This window comes from Anser anser (assembly GCF_964211835.1).
Source record: "Anser anser genome assembly, chromosome: Z".
Taxonomy (NCBI): domain Eukaryota; kingdom Metazoa; phylum Chordata; class Aves; order Anseriformes; family Anatidae; genus Anser; species Anser anser.
In genome coordinates this window covers 79,761,454-79,779,426 of record NC_139723.1, presented here as the reverse complement: position 1 = coordinate 79,779,426, position 17,973 = coordinate 79,761,454, and the positions used below count along the sequence as shown (strand labels likewise).

General features: G+C 43.2%; 1 protein-coding gene across 10 annotated transcripts in view; it reads right to left on the bottom strand.

The window, feature by feature from the left end:
* Nucleotides 1-7,194: 7,194 nt before the first annotated feature.
* Nucleotides 7,195-17,973, bottom strand: part of KIAA1328 — a gene marked incomplete at its 5' end in the record, with an annotated part of 172,860 nt that continues 162,081 nt past the window's right edge. For all 10 annotated transcript variants that reach the window (XM_083817665.1, XM_083817667.1, XM_083817670.1 and 7 more), the window contains one exon: nucleotides 7,195-10,604. In XM_083817665.1, the coding sequence (XP_083673791.1) occupies nucleotides 10,391-10,604 (214 nt within the window). In that variant the 3' untranslated portion in view covers nucleotides 7,195-10,390. The remainder of the gene's footprint in view (nucleotides 10,605-17,973) is intronic.

Below are 17,973 nucleotides of genomic sequence, written 5' to 3'. Positions count from 1 at the left end.
CACCTTGGATGTTCTTCCAGCTCCCCATCTCCTGCTTACTCGAGCAGAGCCCAGGGCACATACAACAACCTGCATCCTCAGGATGGGCTCTCCCACAGTGCAGGGGACCTAAAACTGCTGCCCAAACCCTTGTGGCCCATCTCCTGGCAGTGGCGGACTTCAGGGCCAGCTGACAGCCGGGAGTCACAAGGGAGGAGAAGGAGAGAGGAGCTGGCCTTGGAGCCGCTGGGCCAGGCAGGACACATCTACTGGAAGATGCAAGGGGGAAGCAATGGGTGTTGGAGCCCTGGGATGAGAAGGAGAGGTGCAGATGAGGAGGAACCAACAGAGACGCTGTTGGAGGTATCTCCACAGCTTTCCCTGGGCCAAGGACAAGGAGCAAGAGCAGGGCTGGCCTGAGCCAGCAGCAGAAGCAGACGCCAGAAAAGGCACCCAGCGTTGCATGGGGTGAAGAGAACGGAGTGAAGAAGCCTAGGTCCAGGCATGGTACATAAGCCCTGGTTAGCCCAGCGATGACTCCTGCTTTGTTACTGTTCCCTGACACCCTGGGGAACCACGGCAGAGAAATGAGCCCCTGGATTTATCCCCCTTTTCCAATTAGCCTCCTTCCCCCTCCTCCTCTCCCTCCACCCTGCTGGAATCAATCCTCGTCCTGGCATTTTAAAGGGCAATGTGCACGTTTTATGGCCGTCCCCTATAAAACCATTCTACATGATAACACATCCAGCCCTTTATTAGGGACGTTTGGCAAGTTTATTGGCCAGACATTTTTCTGCGCTGACAGATGAGGCCCTGCCATCACTCCCGCGAGCAGGCGGGGCCTTCTCGGAGCCGCCCGGCAGCCTGTGGCCTTGCTCCCGGCCTTGCTCCCTCCGCTGCCAGCCCCACGCCCAGGCCACCGGCGATGCAGTTTTGGGAATGCCTACATTTCAGTAGGGCCGTCCAGCCTACATTTCAGCCAGTAGGGCCGCCCGGCTGCATTTTGTTATGGCCCCATCCACCAGAGAGCTGTTAACACTTTAGAGCCACGCAAATGCTCTTGGATCTCTGCGCAGGCAGCCTAGGGGCAGATTTTTGCTTCTGTCCCCAGACAAAATTGCCTACTTCAGTCCCTGTGCTGCTAGGGGTGAGGGAGAGTGCAGGTTCGTTAGGGTATGAGACAAAACGTGTCTTTCATGGCAAGCACGCTGGGACCAAGCATGATGATCTAAAACCCTCACTTACCTAGCAAATAGCTGCCAGCTGCTGGCCTTACAGTACTACAGAAGCAAAACCGAGCTAGGTCTGTGGTACAGCAGGACAGATTTTAGGTAGGGCCCAGGGCCTGCATGGCTGTGGGATGAAGTTCTAGTAATCCTACAGGCAGCTGCCTCGGGGGTTACAGATCAGCTGGTGCCTCAGGAGCACTAGCACTAAACTCCAAACAAAGCACATGATTAAAAAAAAAAAAATCAAAACAAAACTCCAAACAAAGCACAGAGAGCCCTGAGACAACAAGCACAGTCCTCACGTCTGTCTGCCTCCTCTGCAGAGCTGCTGCTGGGGCTTCTTCGCAGCACAGCTGTGTACTGGAGAGCTGGGAGACTTTTCGGCATCTCAGGGGGTAATTGCTCTCATTAGATACTAGGGAACCAACTGGCCTTTGTAGCTCTGGGCGCTGCAGTGCTTTGCCCCACTCAACCCCGATCCCAAGATCACTGCAAACATCAGATATCGCTCCCTGAAGAAAGGAAGCAGGCTGAGGCACAGGAGCAAGGTTTACACGGTGCAGAGGGGCTCTGCTCTCCAAGAAAGCCACGGCCGTGTTGCCGAAGCAAATTTGTGTCCAGACCTGGGATGCTCACGTCACCAAGGCAGTGTCTGTGCCCAGCTCCTCCTCTACCCTCTGCAAGGACCCCCTTGAAGCCAGGAGGACGTTATGTGAAGCCAGTTTTATCATCTCGTGCTCTTTGCAGCAGTCCAGCAGCGAGTGGCAGGGTTAGCAGAGGTTTAATGAGGGATCAGGGATTAACAGCGGAGACCAAAATTTATCAGAGCGCTAACCTTGTGCCTCCTCACTGTACTTCAGAGGCTTTTGTGGCCACAGAGGGATGTGATCCACGTGCACCACCGTGGGATGAGGTCCCTGTGGAGAGGCTGAGGTGGGTACCCGAAGCCACGAAGGGGAGGGTGACTCGCAGCAAGCACTCTGCGTCACCTTTTGGGTGTTTCAACTGCACTTTTCACAGTAAAACGGAGGTGACTGTAAGGCTCAGCTGTGATTCCCATCCTGCAGGGATGCTTCCCACTGAGCTCTCGCCTTCACCCTCCTGTCCTGACCTGCTGTCACACTGTTAACTCTCTCTCTTGCCACCGGGAGCGGTGGGCTCCCTTCTCGCCAGCCCCCTGCCCGCTGTTGGTTAACATGTCACATTCCCAGGCTGTGTTATTCTTAAGTATTGTAAATCTCTCACTATTATTCTCCCACTTGATATAGTGAGCTGTGTCATTTTGAAAGGAAATACATAACAGTATATTAAAGAAATCATGGATCTCCTCATTCATGTTTAAAACAAATTTATTACAATGTAAGAAGCCCTGAATAGCATGAATTTATTATAATGATTTAAGGCTCCTGGCACTTGAGTTAAAAATGTCTCTCAATAAATAACTTTCCCTTGAAAACACAGCAAATTAATATAGTTTACCATTTCCAAAGTTATATAAATCCAAGAGGCTTAAATCAACAGAATCAACAGTATGCTGGATAAGATTACTGTTGCTCAGCCGGAGCTTGGTATCGCAGCTCAGAAGCATGGAAAAAGTAGTAAAAAATGGATGGCTTTTTTATTCTTTTTTTTTTTTTTTGGTCACCTTTCTCTCCCTTCCACCACCGTAGGCTATGTCTGTTCCATGAAAGTCAGACTAATGTGAAATGGATGAAAGCAGCTGTGGCCTTTGCACACAGGTATCATTAAAACAGTACGGCTACTCTGCCATCAGACTCAACAGACGCCACTCTGATATTTCCCCGAAGTGCCTCTAACAGGCACAGCCCTGCTGCTTTCAGCCACGGCATTTTAATTTGCCTGCAGACCCAGGCACCAAGAGGCCTCCAGCTGGGCTGCCCCAGCGCTGCTGCAGCCTCGCAAGTCCGGAGCAAATCCTGAGCTCTCTCCTCCACTGTGGTCAGGCGCATGTGACACAGCCGTCGGCTCAGCCCCAGTTTGAAATAACCCTTATCACAAGGATATTCAGTGATTATTTGGATGGGCCGGCGTGCCACCAGCTCTTCTCCAAGGGGTCTCTAACCCAGGAGGAGCAGAGAGCCATTGTGGAGCTCAGCGTCACGCAGGGACAAGAAAGCAGGAGCGATGCTCACCTGCGTGCACAGCACCTGCCTCGCACAGAACAAGGCTCCATCTCTCTGTAAGGCTCCATCCCTCTACAAGGACCTCCCCGCTCAGCAGAGCTCCGTGCCGACACCAGAAGGGCTCAGCAGCATCCGTTTCACACTGTAGGAGCCCTTTCCATTCAGGCCTGCTCTCAGCAAGGACTTCAATGGCTTTTCATTTTATGAAGGTCTAATTTTTTTTTCCCCTTTGCTGTCAAAGTGTCAATTTTTTCCACAACATGGCTGATGACTATTTTTTTTTAAACAAAGTTCAGTAGCAGTGACATTCTGACAGTGTCAATACAGCCAGAGTACACCCACCTGAGCTTTTCAACATGGGAAGTTAGGGCTGTTAAGAGTCAGATTGACAGCCTTGGTAAATTCAAGTCCTCTGTACAGCACAACGAGAACTTATTAGATACAGACAAGGCTTTCAGGTCACCCAGTCCATCTCCCATCCCACCTTTTAATTGTCTCTCTCACCCAAGCTATAAATATCTGACTCTTCTCATCTTGTTTCCTCATTATGTCAATTCTAGCAGTCCCTGATCATTTTTATTACTCCTCACTGAAATCCCTCCAATCTGCCAGTAAACTCTCTGGTAATGAGATCCCTGTGCTGAAGGCACTCGTGCAAATACCAGGGCACCAGAGCCACTGACAAGGAGCCATTTCCTGTGCAATTTGGAGATGTCATCACCTCCTCACCTGCAGCTCAAAAGTCTTCTTGTCTGTTTTTGTTGCTATCAGATATCATCACCTGCTGCTTTGTTCTCTCTTCCCCCTCTGAGGGTTTCTGCTGTCTAGCTTCCCCCCTTGCCATTAAGCATGTGCCTTTCAGACTGTTTTCAAGGTGGCTGAGTTCATGGATGCAGCACCCCAAAGTTCACCCTCCATCACAAACTGAATCCCACGTTTTTTTTTCTGCTTGGTATTTCTACGTCGCATTGTTTCTTCCTCCTCAACTCTACTAAATTTAGCAGGGTCTCCTGATTTCATACCCAGACTTTATGCTTCCAAGAAACAGAGCCATGATCTTAAGTGCAATGAGACCAGCTACCCAGCCCAACACCTCCAAACAAAGCTCCTGAAGTGTCAAAAGGGAAATACGGTGCAGAATGGGGCCACTTTGTCACCATTCACAGCAATGGTAACTGGAATGTCATTCAGCTCTAGCGCAACCCCTTCAAGATGCATAGATGTTGGGGAAAGTTCAAAAACAGACACCCCACCAAATTATCCAGGGGCTAGAAAAGAGACATTGTGACACCAGGCTTAAAGGACCTCAGCTTGTCAAAGAGCAAGCTGAGCAGGGAGCTTACCAATGCATAGGGGTACGTACTGTCCAGTAACAGGGGAACTGTGCCATCTTGTTTCTGTAAGCACAACTAAGTCCAGCAGCTGGAAATTAAAATTAGACCAATTCAACCTCAAAACAAGGCAGTTTCATAGCAGATAATTAAACACTGGAAGATTTTGACAAGGTGCTTTTAAAATTTCAGTGCAAATACCTCACAGATGACTCTAGCGTGGGAAAGAACAAGCTCTTGAATCCAACAAGTCTGTGAATCCACCTCAACATTCCCTTCCTTACCAGCTCTAGAGGAGGAGAGGAGCTCCCACATTGCCCTTGATGCTCATGACACTCACCACTCCGTGTTCAGAGAAGGGCTCCAACTGCATCCTTGCTTCAAAGCTTTAAGGTAGCTGCCAATAAACCATCAGGAAAGACAACTTTTCCTGATTTTTTACATTCCATCTGTAGACATGAGATCAGAAAGAATGAACTTAATGTTCTAGGGCTGGTTATTGAATGCTACGAATGAAATGTGTTTGTTTGTTTTGTTTTTTACATATTCAGAATGATTCCTGAAGTAAGGAAACTAGGAATTGACATCTGTTGCTGCAGCCTGTGGATTGATTTCACTGCTGGGACCTTCTGGGCATCTCTCACCTCATGTATGTCAGGGCCTCATCCGTCAGGGACATCTGAGTTTCTCCAGTTTAGCTTCCCAAGGCCTGAAATAGCCCCTTAAGCTTCAAAATATATGAAATCTGAGTCTCAGCTTCTGTTGGATGAGAACAACTGGCTGATATGCTTCTGCTGCAACAGCTTACATTTCAGAGACGAACTGCTGGTGGATATGCCCAGCACCTCATGCCATGCTAATACAAGTCACAGCCCTTCAGAGATGTGGTAGTACGTATGATTCCTGATTGTCTTCACCAGCTGAACCCAAAGCGCCACAGAAGAAAGCAAAGCGGCTTTCCCAAAGCTGGGAATCAAATCCTGTTCCCCCAAGTCCCTGTCCTCTTGCTGCAGCTGGGACACACCAGCATTCCCTGTGAACAACACCGTGGGAGTTGTCAAAAAACAACAGTAACCAGAACAAGTTGCATTTCTTGTTTGTTGTTGTTTGGTGGGTTTTTTTCGGTGATTTCTACTCCAAACACCCCCCACAAACAAGCACCGCGGTGAAAGCTCTGCTATAGTCATGCCAAAGATTCTCAAGGTAGCCTGTTCTCTCACGGCTACATGGCACCACATTATAGTAAAACATTTATTGTCATTGTGCGCAGTTAAGACTTCAAGAGATGCGGGGAGCAGCTATGAAATTGGGAAAGGCATTTTTCCAGAGGAGAGACACCCAGTCAGAGCAGACTTCAGTGCTTCTGCTGGTTTAAATCACCTCATTCAATATTCTGTGTTGCCTTATGTAGCAGGCAGTTATGTAAATTTATAAATCATACACTAATTAGCACACAATTTCACAAATTTGTTAACAGTGAAAAAAGAGGTTTCTAACTAACCAGGTTGTGCTCTCTCCCCTCAGATGGTACAAATTCAAAGACTGCTCGGAGGTCGTATTTCAGAAAATCTCTGCTGCAACTTTTAGAGTTTAACCCTGGGCTCATGTGTGCTTTCAGGGGATATCTTTTGGATAGCTCAGGCTGAGTCTGTCTCAAGCACAGCTAAGCCCTTTCGTCTCCTTCCTTAGCACCAAACCTCCACAGCTCAGTGGATCACTACAAATTTTGTTTTTCTTGTTTCTCCCTTATTCAAATTCTTGCTATATCCAGTCTCACATTCTTCTGTAATCTAAGCCCATACCACACTTCCCACCAGCAATTAAATTCAGTCCATGCTTTGGTTACCTCTGGGCTTCACCCTGCTACTCTCCCTGTGCTCTAGCCTCCCAGCCTAAATAAAGTTTGGTCAGATAGTTAGGTCATTTCCTCCTTTGCCTGATTTACCAGGTATCCTTTGGACAGTAGCTCCCCAAATGCAGGAACTTGGTCTGGAAAAGGAGTAGGGGGTCACAAGCCTCAGTTGGGAACCAGTGCTTGAAGACATTTCTCCCTAATTGACTTACTATATTTTAACAACTCATCTCTACCCTCAGAGCTGGCTCAGCTCCACTCAAATTATACCTTCTCTCATCCTTTCATTCAGTACTCTCCCTTGCATCCTTGTCCTTTTTTGTCTTTACCTCCATCCTTTCTTCCTTACTTTTAAATCCCACCTTTCTGTTCCAGTGCATGGTGCTGGCTTCTCATCTCTCCTCTCTTTTGTATTCTGTTCCCCAAACATCAAGCCCCAAAAGAGGTCTTGCTCCTTTTCACAGCAATACCCATGTTCTGGAGAGAAAGAGAGGGTTTAAAACTATTTCCTCATCTGTTTTAGCAAGCTGGAGATTTAGAATACACATGATATGATGGCGTGGAAAGTGGAACATATTGTCAATGGCAATTGCTACATCTGCATCAGACAAAAGAAGCCAGAAGATAATTCAAATAAATGAAAGGCTGGAAGATTAAATGAAACCCCCAGATAATTTATTAGATTAAGACCTCACATACATATATAAATATATGTTCAAGATGGTACTCAACAGTGAGACTGGAGAGGCTACAAGTGGAAAGGATGTGATTGCTACAGGTCCACCGCGCGCAAGGTGCACAAAAGCAACGACTACACAAACATGGCCAGCGCATGTGTACGAGCCACTTGGGAAGAACACAAAGTGAAGGTACAGGTAGCAGCCTTAGCAGGAGTCATGCCACTCCACAAAGCCTCTTGTAAAATACAGCCCAATGTGTAGCTGAAGCGTATTAACTGGGAACGCTCTGGACAAACAATCTGTGGCTGGACTAACTCCCCAGCGGCAGCTTCCTAATATAGGAGCTTAAACTTAAAAGGACACTGTCAAGTGATTGCTTTTGCTGGTTTAATTTTTGCATTTCCTCTACTGTTTTAGCAGATGGAAAACAATTCCCCTCCCAGTCCCAACTACTGATTTTGTCCTTTCCTATTTGACAATCATTGATTTTTTTTTCTAAGGCTATAAATGTTTTAATAACTTCAACTTTGTAGTGCCTCATGGCAAAATATCTTCGCTTGCACTGACTGCTAAACACTATTCCTAATGTACTGCTGATAACTAGAGCAAGAGCCAGCATTATAAAAAATGATTTTTCACAGGGTCTGCCAAATTAATAGCTTTTGCTTCTCGGTTCACATCTCATAGATAGTTAAAACATGCAGATCTTCATCCATCAGATATTTCAACTATCTTGATTGTAGAATTCTTGGCTACATAAAGGTATGCCTCCCGTGTAGCTCTGACTGATCGACAGCACCTTGAGCACAGAGCCCACAACCCAGACAGCGTCTTTTTAAAAAGAGCTACTACCAAAATACAGATTCAAGTCAAAAGTCACCATCAGAATTAGAATTGTTAACGGACAAAATGGATCATAAGGAATCCTAAAGCAGTTAAATATTGACACCCACGAGGAACCAAAGAACATAATGCTCCCATGCAGTGTTCTTGACTGGATACACAAAGGCACCTTTCAGGAGATATACTTCTATTTTTTGCTGTTTCAAAAGGTCAGTTAGCACTTATTAGAAAAGGCAATTAAAGTTTCAGTCAAACTGGAAAAGAGAAGAGAAGCAATCGGACTGAAATCAGAGAACTGTTTTTTACAAATGCCAAAAATGCAAAACAAAAAACAAAAAACAAAAACAACTCACAAAAAATCAACCCAAAACCTTAAGATTTATGTGCTGGTCATCACTTTTATGGTTTTCCTGCTGCTCCTTGTACATTTTTCTCTTCCTTCCCCACCCTTTCCCTGTCTTCCTAAAGAAGCAGACTACTTGGCCAGCAGAAACATGCTGAGTGAGAAAACTCATTATATTGCCCCAACTGCTACACTTGGGTCAGGGCACCTGTCATGTCTTTGGGGCTTTAACCAGAAACCTGTGCCTTCACAGCGTCAGGGAGCAGAACACAAGGGACACTCAACAGCAGATGGACATACTGGAAGGAACTATGATGCTTCACTGACAGCAGGACAGACCAGGCAAGGCCTTTCCACAGCAGTCATTTTTTGGGACAGTAATGTCGCTTCCCTCCTGTGAACTCCTCCAAGCACCTTTGAAAATTCAGCTGGGACACTAGGAAAAGGTACCACCTAATTCGTGGTTAAGACTGAGCCTGAACGAAACAGCTCAGAATAAGTTAAGGTTTACCGCCCCCCTTCATCCTCCTTTTATTTCACTGCTCTAAAAGCAGGGTGCTGCCAGGGGGGCATGCTGGATATTCTGCATCATGCTTGCTCTCCCCCAGGAGGCACGTTGTGCCTCATTGCAGTCTTGCCAGCTCCTCGCAGAGCACAGGAGTACCAAGCCTTGCACAAGAGCGAGCGTGCTGGAGGCAGGCAGCAGCGATACCCCAAGGATCAGACCAGCAACTGGCTGCCATTAAGATAAGCAGGGCTGCCTAAAGAGACCGGCAAAAAGCTGCACTGGCCCACCAATTGGTGTTTGGGAGCAAATGGCCTAGAACTTGCCCGTACTGGCTCAATTCTACCTTTCCCTCGCTGCAATTTTACTGTGTAAAATGAGTATTTTAGCCTCATATTTCTAGGAACACATGCCGGTGGCTACTGTTACAATAAAATATGAACACTGCATTGTGGAGAAAATGACCATTAATCCTGTAATCTGCAGTCATTTTTACCAATTCTGCACATTTCTTTAAATAACCAAGTACATGCAGTAAATGGAAGTGCATTTAAATAAACTGAAATAGATACAGCATGAATAATTAAAGCCGGCAGGGAAATGTGCATTGCGAGCCGCTGGTGGAAATAATTACTGATTTGTCTTATTTACAATGGAGCCTGGATACCAGATCAAAATAGTGCAAGTTAGTGAAAATGTCTTAAGACTGTTCTTATACTACCACAACTATATATTTCATCTTGAAAAGTACATCACATAGGTTTTGGACCACTACAACGTCTGACTGTGTTCTGCTATTTCAGGGTTAGGTCTCCCAGCGCATAAACTATGTCAAATAGCACTGATTTAAAGAGGAATATATTTCACATGGATGCCTAGTACATCAATCTGCAACATCATCTATTCATGTTATTAGACGCTGTAAAGTTGAGCTTATGATATTATCCCCTAAAAACCCAGCATGTTAAACATCAGAATGCTGAAGGAAAAGGTAGATCATAAAATCACTGAAAAAGTAGTAAAGTGCTTGTACCTTTATAACATGCCAGGCTTTAAACAGACTTGTTTAATTAGAAAATAATCTACTTTGAACGTTATGGTTCTTGAATGTTAGGCAGTTCTTGCAAACCGCTTTAGAGCTAAAAATCAATAATGAAATATACTTCTGATATGAGACTGGCAAAACTGTGACTTCAATCTATTAGAAAATGTTGTAGATGAAAAAAAAATCTGCTTTAGAATGATTACTTGGCACATGAAAGGTTTAGAAAAAAAGTTAACGCTTTCTGATTGGTCTATCCCACAAACATTCTTGCATCATGATTACTAAATCCAAAATGAAACTGGATGCTAATTAACTATTAGAAGAGGGAAGACAATCAGTTGTCACTCAAATAATTTAAAAACGGTACTTTAACACAAGAAAATTAGAAATACAAAGTTCCTAAAAATTCTACAGAAGGGCTGTAGAATAAAGAGCAGTGTCAAATGAAGAAAATCTCCTCGAGCAGCCGGCTCTCCTCTATCTCATCTGCTCTGCTTCTGGAACTGCGAGGGCTCTGGTACCAAGACGACGGCCTGCGGCTCATATGACGAGGTGTGTGCATGTTGTTCCCATCATATAATTCTCTGTAGAGGTGTCCTGGGGCAGATATGGGACTCATGGCTTCAACCAGGTCCAGAAGAGAGGTTTCATACCTACAGAAACATACCAAGAAAATGGGAGTTCCATTAAGCAACACACAGGAATTGAATCCAATCCTTCCACCTGCTTAATCCAGACTAGACCTAGGCTTGTCTAATGGGGCCATCAGTCCAGAATGAATTTTGCTATACGAGTTCCTATGAAGAATACCAGCACAGAGGTGGTGAAAAAGAGGCGAGCAAAGCATGGGTGCTTGGGTTATTTTAAGCTGTTTCATCAGCTTTTCCATTTGATGTGTGTAATGTCTTAGTCACACTCCGGAGATCGAGGACAGGATTCAGAGATATAACAGCCAAATACACAGAACAGGTACAAGACAGACCCACACAGGTAATGGCAAAGTGACTTATACACATGCTGCACTTTTTTGAATAGACCTCTACACTTGATTTAGTTTCCCGGGGATTTGAAAACAGCAGGAGACTTTATTATTATTGCCACAAACTACACGTGCTTCCTGTAAATCTCTATGCACTATATGGAGTCTGTCTGGTGGAAGCACTGAAGGAATATAATCTAAGCAAGGCAATACAAAATCAACACTTCAGGCACCACGAGAGAAGGCAAAGGTGCTAGACATTACTCAGGCTGTCCTTTAAGTGTGAGTACAGATGTGGGGGAAGGTTGCAGGCCAGTGTTAGCTAGTAATGCACGCTGAATAATGGCAGGTACTTTAGACAGAGACTTCTTATTAATATTCACACAAGACAAGACCTGATCCAAATACCAGCACAGGATTGATCATTACAATACATTTTCTCCTGTCCAATTTTAAATGTCTTAAACAATACCGGTTCCCTGCCTCCCCAGGGAGGCTCTTCTCTAATCTAAGAGATATGACTCCAGAGTTTTACCTAAAAGTCCCCTTCATTCCATTTTGTTGTTAACACCAGCCTGCCTAACATTCCCAATGCTGAAATAATTCAGGCACTCACATGCAGAGAACACTATTCACAGCACCCAAGTAAGGTATCAGTGTGGCTGGTTGGTTTCCATAGGGTCCCTGTCACTTAAGAAGAAAGAGTTCATCCACAGAGTGAGGAGACATCTCAAGCTGTTCCCCGCTTTGAGTCATGGTGGAAAAGCCTTGGGTTTTCCATTCAGGACAGGGGCAGCCTAGGAAGACTACGCAACCAAATCAGCCAGCTGGGGCAGGTTCCTAAACTCAGGTGGGATGAAAATCTTCAGTACAAATATTCACAACAGTTTATTGATGTGAAAGATTAGCAGAGACCAATGGATTTCCCAGAGGCACACCACCACTTGTAATGTCCAGTCTCTTCGTGCAGCAGCAGGAGGTAAAGCAACCTTCTTCCCTAAACCAGCAAAGCCATGCAAAATACCCTTCATTAGCTCCAGTGGCGAGTGTTACGTCCCAGCAGTTGTCAGAACACTGACTGTGACAAGCTAACTTGTAGCCATGTCCAAGAAATGCTGAAACACTAACTCAGCTCATGTGAGTTAACTGGGGCACTGGTGGGTTAATACTGATATTAATGGCCATCTTAGTTATGCTATTATTGCTCCAAAAGCCAACTCTTTAATTTCCTTTAATTTTCACTGTTCCTTCCAATTTGATGGTAGCCATCCTTCCTAACACAGCCTGACTCAACGTAACTGCATCTCAGTGCTCCCTCGTCTATGTGACTATCTGTATTAATTTCCTTCAGATGTTCTAGCTTGCATTTCATCCAATCAGAAACGTATTTTGCCACATTTTTTCACATTTTTCATGTGTCTACATGTCTTTCTATTATGTCTGTTCAAAATTACCTCTAATAGCCAGAAATGAGTGACTCAACCCCCAAAAACAGAGCTTTAGTTTTGTTTCAAATGGACTGTTTCAAATGGCTAACCCTACCCAAATGTGATGTCTTACAGTAACTCTAACCAAGAACTTCAGAAGGACATAGGTATCCATGCAAGACCACTAAAAATGGGCCTGTTGTTTGTATTAGCATTCAGAAAGTACCCTCTAAAAACCGAGGCGCCTTAAAAATATCTCCAATGTAAAATGGAATAAGCTATACTGCTAGTGAGAACTAGCACATAGCTATATTGGACTTTTCACACAAAGTTTTAGACTAGACTCTGTACAGATACACACAGATGCTTTGAACCCCAAAGAAAACCAGTTAACACATACACTGGTTTCATTAGCCACACCTAAAACTTCTTTTTAGATTAATCTAGTCTAGCATACAAATGCTTATCTCCTCTGACTGTAGTGCTATCATAAAATTTCAATTTCTCCAGCAGCCACATTCAATCACAGATTAGGTAGGGGGAAACCAAACCAGCCAGTGCATTTATAGCAAACGTGCAGGCCCTACATTTCAGCAGTACCTTGGAGTTTATTTCTTCTGCAAGTTATCTAAGTTTTACAGCATTTCTGCTATCAGGAAGGCTAAATGATTTGGCAGATTACAAGAGCAGCAAATAGCAAAGATTATGTAAAAGACCAGGTGTTGTAAATCAGTCTATTTGACACCACAGTTATATATGCAATAAAGTGAATGAACTCTGCTAACACAGCGCTATCTGATAAAGAGAATGCTCCTTGCAGGTATTTAGTGTTTAATCCCATGATAATGGTTTGCCCTGGTTTGTCTAGGCAACATCAGACAGTATCTGGCTGGAGGCAACAGAGTAGACCTAGAATGGTTTGAAGCTTGCAAAGACAATTTTCTCACTATTTATTTGTATCTGAATATTTAAAGAGACACAGAATGCTCAAAGCCCAAAATGAAACTTTCTCTAAAAACACCACATGTATTCCTTCCATGATCTGCCTAAATGTGTAAGCAAAAACAGATTATTGAGATCACACTTTATGGTTTCAGTGAAGTCAAAGCTGCAGCATCAGGCACCAAAAAGTCAGAACATTTCAAACATGAAAACTGATCTGGCAAACTCAGCTTGTGAATACAGAATGCTCTTTTAATGGAAATTAACAGTAAAGAGAGGCCCTCGTTCATGCTTCCCCAGGAGAAAAAATTCCCAAATCTTCTGCAGAATGCAGAATGTACCAGCACTGTACATTGAACTACATACAGAAATTCCTCACACATAGATGTTCAACCAAGCAACCAAATGTTCCATCAATGCTAGATGCTTACATACATTTTCTTTTATGTGTTTTGCCCTTTCAACAGGAGGGAAATGAGGTGGACAACTGTCCCCTTAAAGCTGGTGATAATTGAGTCTGTCTTCACCTTTTAGCAACAGCTGCCAGTATGCTGGGAAGTCACCTACAAAACAGACTGGAAAACAATCTTTTCTAAGCCCAGTCTTGACATTTCCACCATTTATATTTTTTTCCTCTGACTTTCTTGAGCTTGAAAGTCTGCATGTTTTTCCATGGTAGAAGACAGTTTGTGAAGGCTACTCTACAAGCTTGGATTAGAAGTTATTTAGATAGCTAAACTTTGGTGAAAGTAGTCTTACCATAGGGTTTCCATAAATTCCATCAGGAGAGAAGACACAAAGAATTGGCATATAAAGCATAAGGAAGGCAGGGCCACAAACAAGAGGGTGTTGAGAAAACAGATCAAGGTAAGCACTGAAGCTCTTCTTTCGACGAAGAAATTTGACCTTTGTTTTTAATGTACAAACTAAAACTCCAAATACGGTTCAACAGAGAGCAGCGTGGAGATGCCCAAACTATCTGAGAGCTACCACAGGGATCAAACCTTTGTAGCTGTGTCAGCATAGAACTGTGACCTGGGTGACTAAAACCACCCTGGTCAGGCATTGCACCATACTGTGACAGTATTCTCCTAATCTTCTGTGTACAATTAACACAGGTTGCTGGAAATTTGGCTCCTCAGACACTAAAGTGTTTGTGGAAATTTTATTACAAACTTTCAGCATTGGCTCCTAATTAAATAAATATCTAGTAGAGTTTATAAACTCTTAATGTAAAAGACAGTTGTAGCCCATCATTAAGGTAACAGAAAACATCATTAAGCATTATGATTCATAACAGTTCATTAAAAGTTCACATTTTACAGAAGGAAACAGTACAAAATTGAGCATAGGTTGGCACAGAGTCAAACCTTTCATTCCACCGTATTTCTGTTTCATCGCCTGTGCAGCAGAATACAATGCTCTGAACATCTACAGGTGCATCTTACCTTGTGATATGTTTCAAAATTGAATGGGAAGGAAGGTGTTTGCATTTTTATAACAAACACGCAAATGTGGCTGTTGCTCTGGGAACCTAAGACCACTTATTCCCAGGATGGTTGCTGAGAAATCACCTGAAACCACTTGGTATTGTATAATAAAACCTGCTGAAAAATCAGAGTTCAGACAGTCCCACAATGTACAGTACTGAAAAAACGGTCAGGTTACACAAAAGTGATGCACAGAACTCATTACTGCACAGGATATTAGAGAAAACAGTGCTCTTGAAGGTAACCACAGAGGATCCTCACATCAATCAGCTGAACAGCAATGTTTGTTTATTTATTCGTTTAGACATTTGGGATGTGTCATTAAATTTTTAATGTTTGTCTATTTCCCATTGCTGGTAAAATATATTTCTTATATGGTGTTCAATTTTTAAACTATGCTATTGTATTTTTGCATTGTGCAGTCCCATTTAACTAATAATATCATTTGCTCCTTCCTGAAAAAACAGCGCAACACCAAACAAGTTTGATATTTGGAGGAGCAGAAATTTCCCCATGAGGCAAAATAACTAAACTTATTAGAGCCATAAATACTCTGGCAGTGAGATATATGTATATTTCTTTAAACAAGCACTGTCAGATATTATTTGATCACTATGTTCAGAGATATCTTTTCATTTACAGTCTCTGAAAATTTATTCTTCAACCATAAATGTGTACAAAACACAGAATGTCTCTTCTGCAAGGTGATGGCATTTCAACAAAGCATACTGGCAATACGGTTTTGGAGATTAGTAGCTATATAGGCTTACTTTATTTAACTGTATATACCAGAGGAAATAAAAAGGTTTATTTTTATACTACTGCTTATATTTTCAACATAAAGTTCAAAGTGATTTACTAATGTTACATGAATTGCCTTTGAATTACGGTACAGTATTGTGCCCAAGCACAAAGCCTAACACTATTTTGTATTCATAAAACACCATCTGCCTCCAAGCATTTTACAAACGCTAAATACAGCTAAAAACACCTTCAAGGGGTAAGGAAAAGACCCATTTTACAGAAAAGGAAACCAAGCTTACTGTTATTATAAAGCAAATGTCAAATCCCTACTTGACTGGAACAAACAGGGCAAATAAAAGCAGCTTCCACAGGAGAAAATAGATGCAGATAAGGTATGGTGTTAGCAGCCAAGCTACCCCAAACATGAAGACAACACAGAGGTGTTACAGCTTGAGGTTACCTGGAAAAACTGGCTGGGATGACTGATTGATTACCCACCTCAAGCTAATCCAGGTTCTATTGGTGATGGGCGGAGCTCTGCCCAAATTCAAGAGTCCTAGCCACTTTCTGCCATCTTTATTCTTGTGTCCACAATTCTTGCACTAGGGATGCTAGAAGTTATGTCCCTGGCTCATCCTTTCAACATCCACGTATCAATCTTTTGTCCAAAAATACGTCTGATTTATTTCTCAACCTGCAGCTTCCGCAATGTCCTGTGAGAGCGAGCTCAGGAAGTTCACTACCATGGAAAGACATCCTCTTGTTTGTTTAAAATTAATATTCCTCTAGTTTCATCAAATGCTTTTTAAGGATTGACTGTAGTTACTCCCTCTTATCTGACGGTACCTGGTAAACAACAGTTCCAGATTCAGTTTATCCACGTTCACAAGTTTGCAAACCTTGATAATTTTCCCAGTCAGTTTTCTCCTATCCAAAGTCATAGGGTTTTCTGTCTCTCTGTGCCAGCTGCTTCATCCCCTTCATCATTTTGATTGTCCTATGCATCTTTTCTAGCTTCTGCTCTTTCTTGAGAGGCAGAGACCAAAAGAACACAGAGGAATCAAAATGTGTGTACACCAAGGCTTGTGTATCCACAAGCTTCTGTGAAGCTTTTGATTTTACAAGTTGTAACCACCTCCTCTGGATGGGGCTTTGGCCAACCTGATCTAGTGGGTGGCATCCCTGTCTATGGCAGGGGAGTTAGAGTTAGATGATCTTTAACGTTGCTTCCAACCCAAGCTATTCTATGATTCTACGATATGATACTCTGAGTTCAGTATCATGTAGACATGGCATTGATGACTCTTACCTAGGTAAATTACCTTTTCATCCATCACTTTTGACGCTTTTTTAGAGTTTCTTGCTATAGACATGACACTTGACTACCCAAAAGAATTTACTGTAATCCACAAACATATTAGGTCATCTAAAAACTTTTGCTGCTTACTTCTTGTTCCAAGTCATTGATGAAGAACCATCCCAACACTGGTCCCTGCTGACTCTTCTGCATCATGACAAATGTATATTAAGTTCCTTTGCTTGCTATCATAAAATGATCAGTAAACAGTAAAAAGGACTTTCTTCCAATCCTGTGGAAACTTGGTTTCATTAACAACCTTTGGTGTGGAACCTTGACAATGGCCTTTTGAAATTCCATACACACTGTGTGTGGTGGATCTTCTTTGCGCCAGTAGATTTCTGGGTTCAGGATCTTCAACGTCCTACCCAATGTTTCGGCTTCTTTCTTCTCTGCCTCCCGGCTGTATGAATATAGTCCAGATTTTAGCCAGTATGCTATTTGGCCCAGCAAGCCTGAGATGAACTTGTCAATGAAAAGGAGAGACCAGTTGGATAGGAAACGAAAGCTGAAAAGAGAAGATGATTTTGCAGTCATTCCCTGGAGGGCCACAAGTCACGATAGGGAACCTTGTCTTTCCTGTGACCTGATCTTCAGTGACCAAAGAAATCTTTGTAGGAGTATCCCCATGTACTGACTTCTCAGGATGCTGAAATCGCCAAAAATGAACCCAGAGAAGTGCAATCTTTGAGGCTGAAGCATCAAGAGATTGAACAAGATTAAATAGGGACTCAGAGACAAAGGGACAGTGCCAGTTAGCCTGAGATTTCCATTTTACTTTCATGCAGGTTGGGACTCAGAACAGACACTTCACCATGGGAAACAGGAGGAGGCAAATTCAGCAGCGCTGTATGTATTTAAACCAGCTCCAGGTTGCGATGTATTTCTTGCCTGTAACTGTTCTGTATTTTCCAAAAGTATCTCAAAGTTTCTTAATTCTTAAAGAAAAAGATCAGACTGCAGAATAGTTCAAAGCAATTAAAAAAAGATCTAAGCCTTTTATTTAAAATACATCACACAATGTAAAACAGAATATATTTACAGTGTCCTCAGCAAAAGCCTCCCGGAGTGCTGTAAAACCCA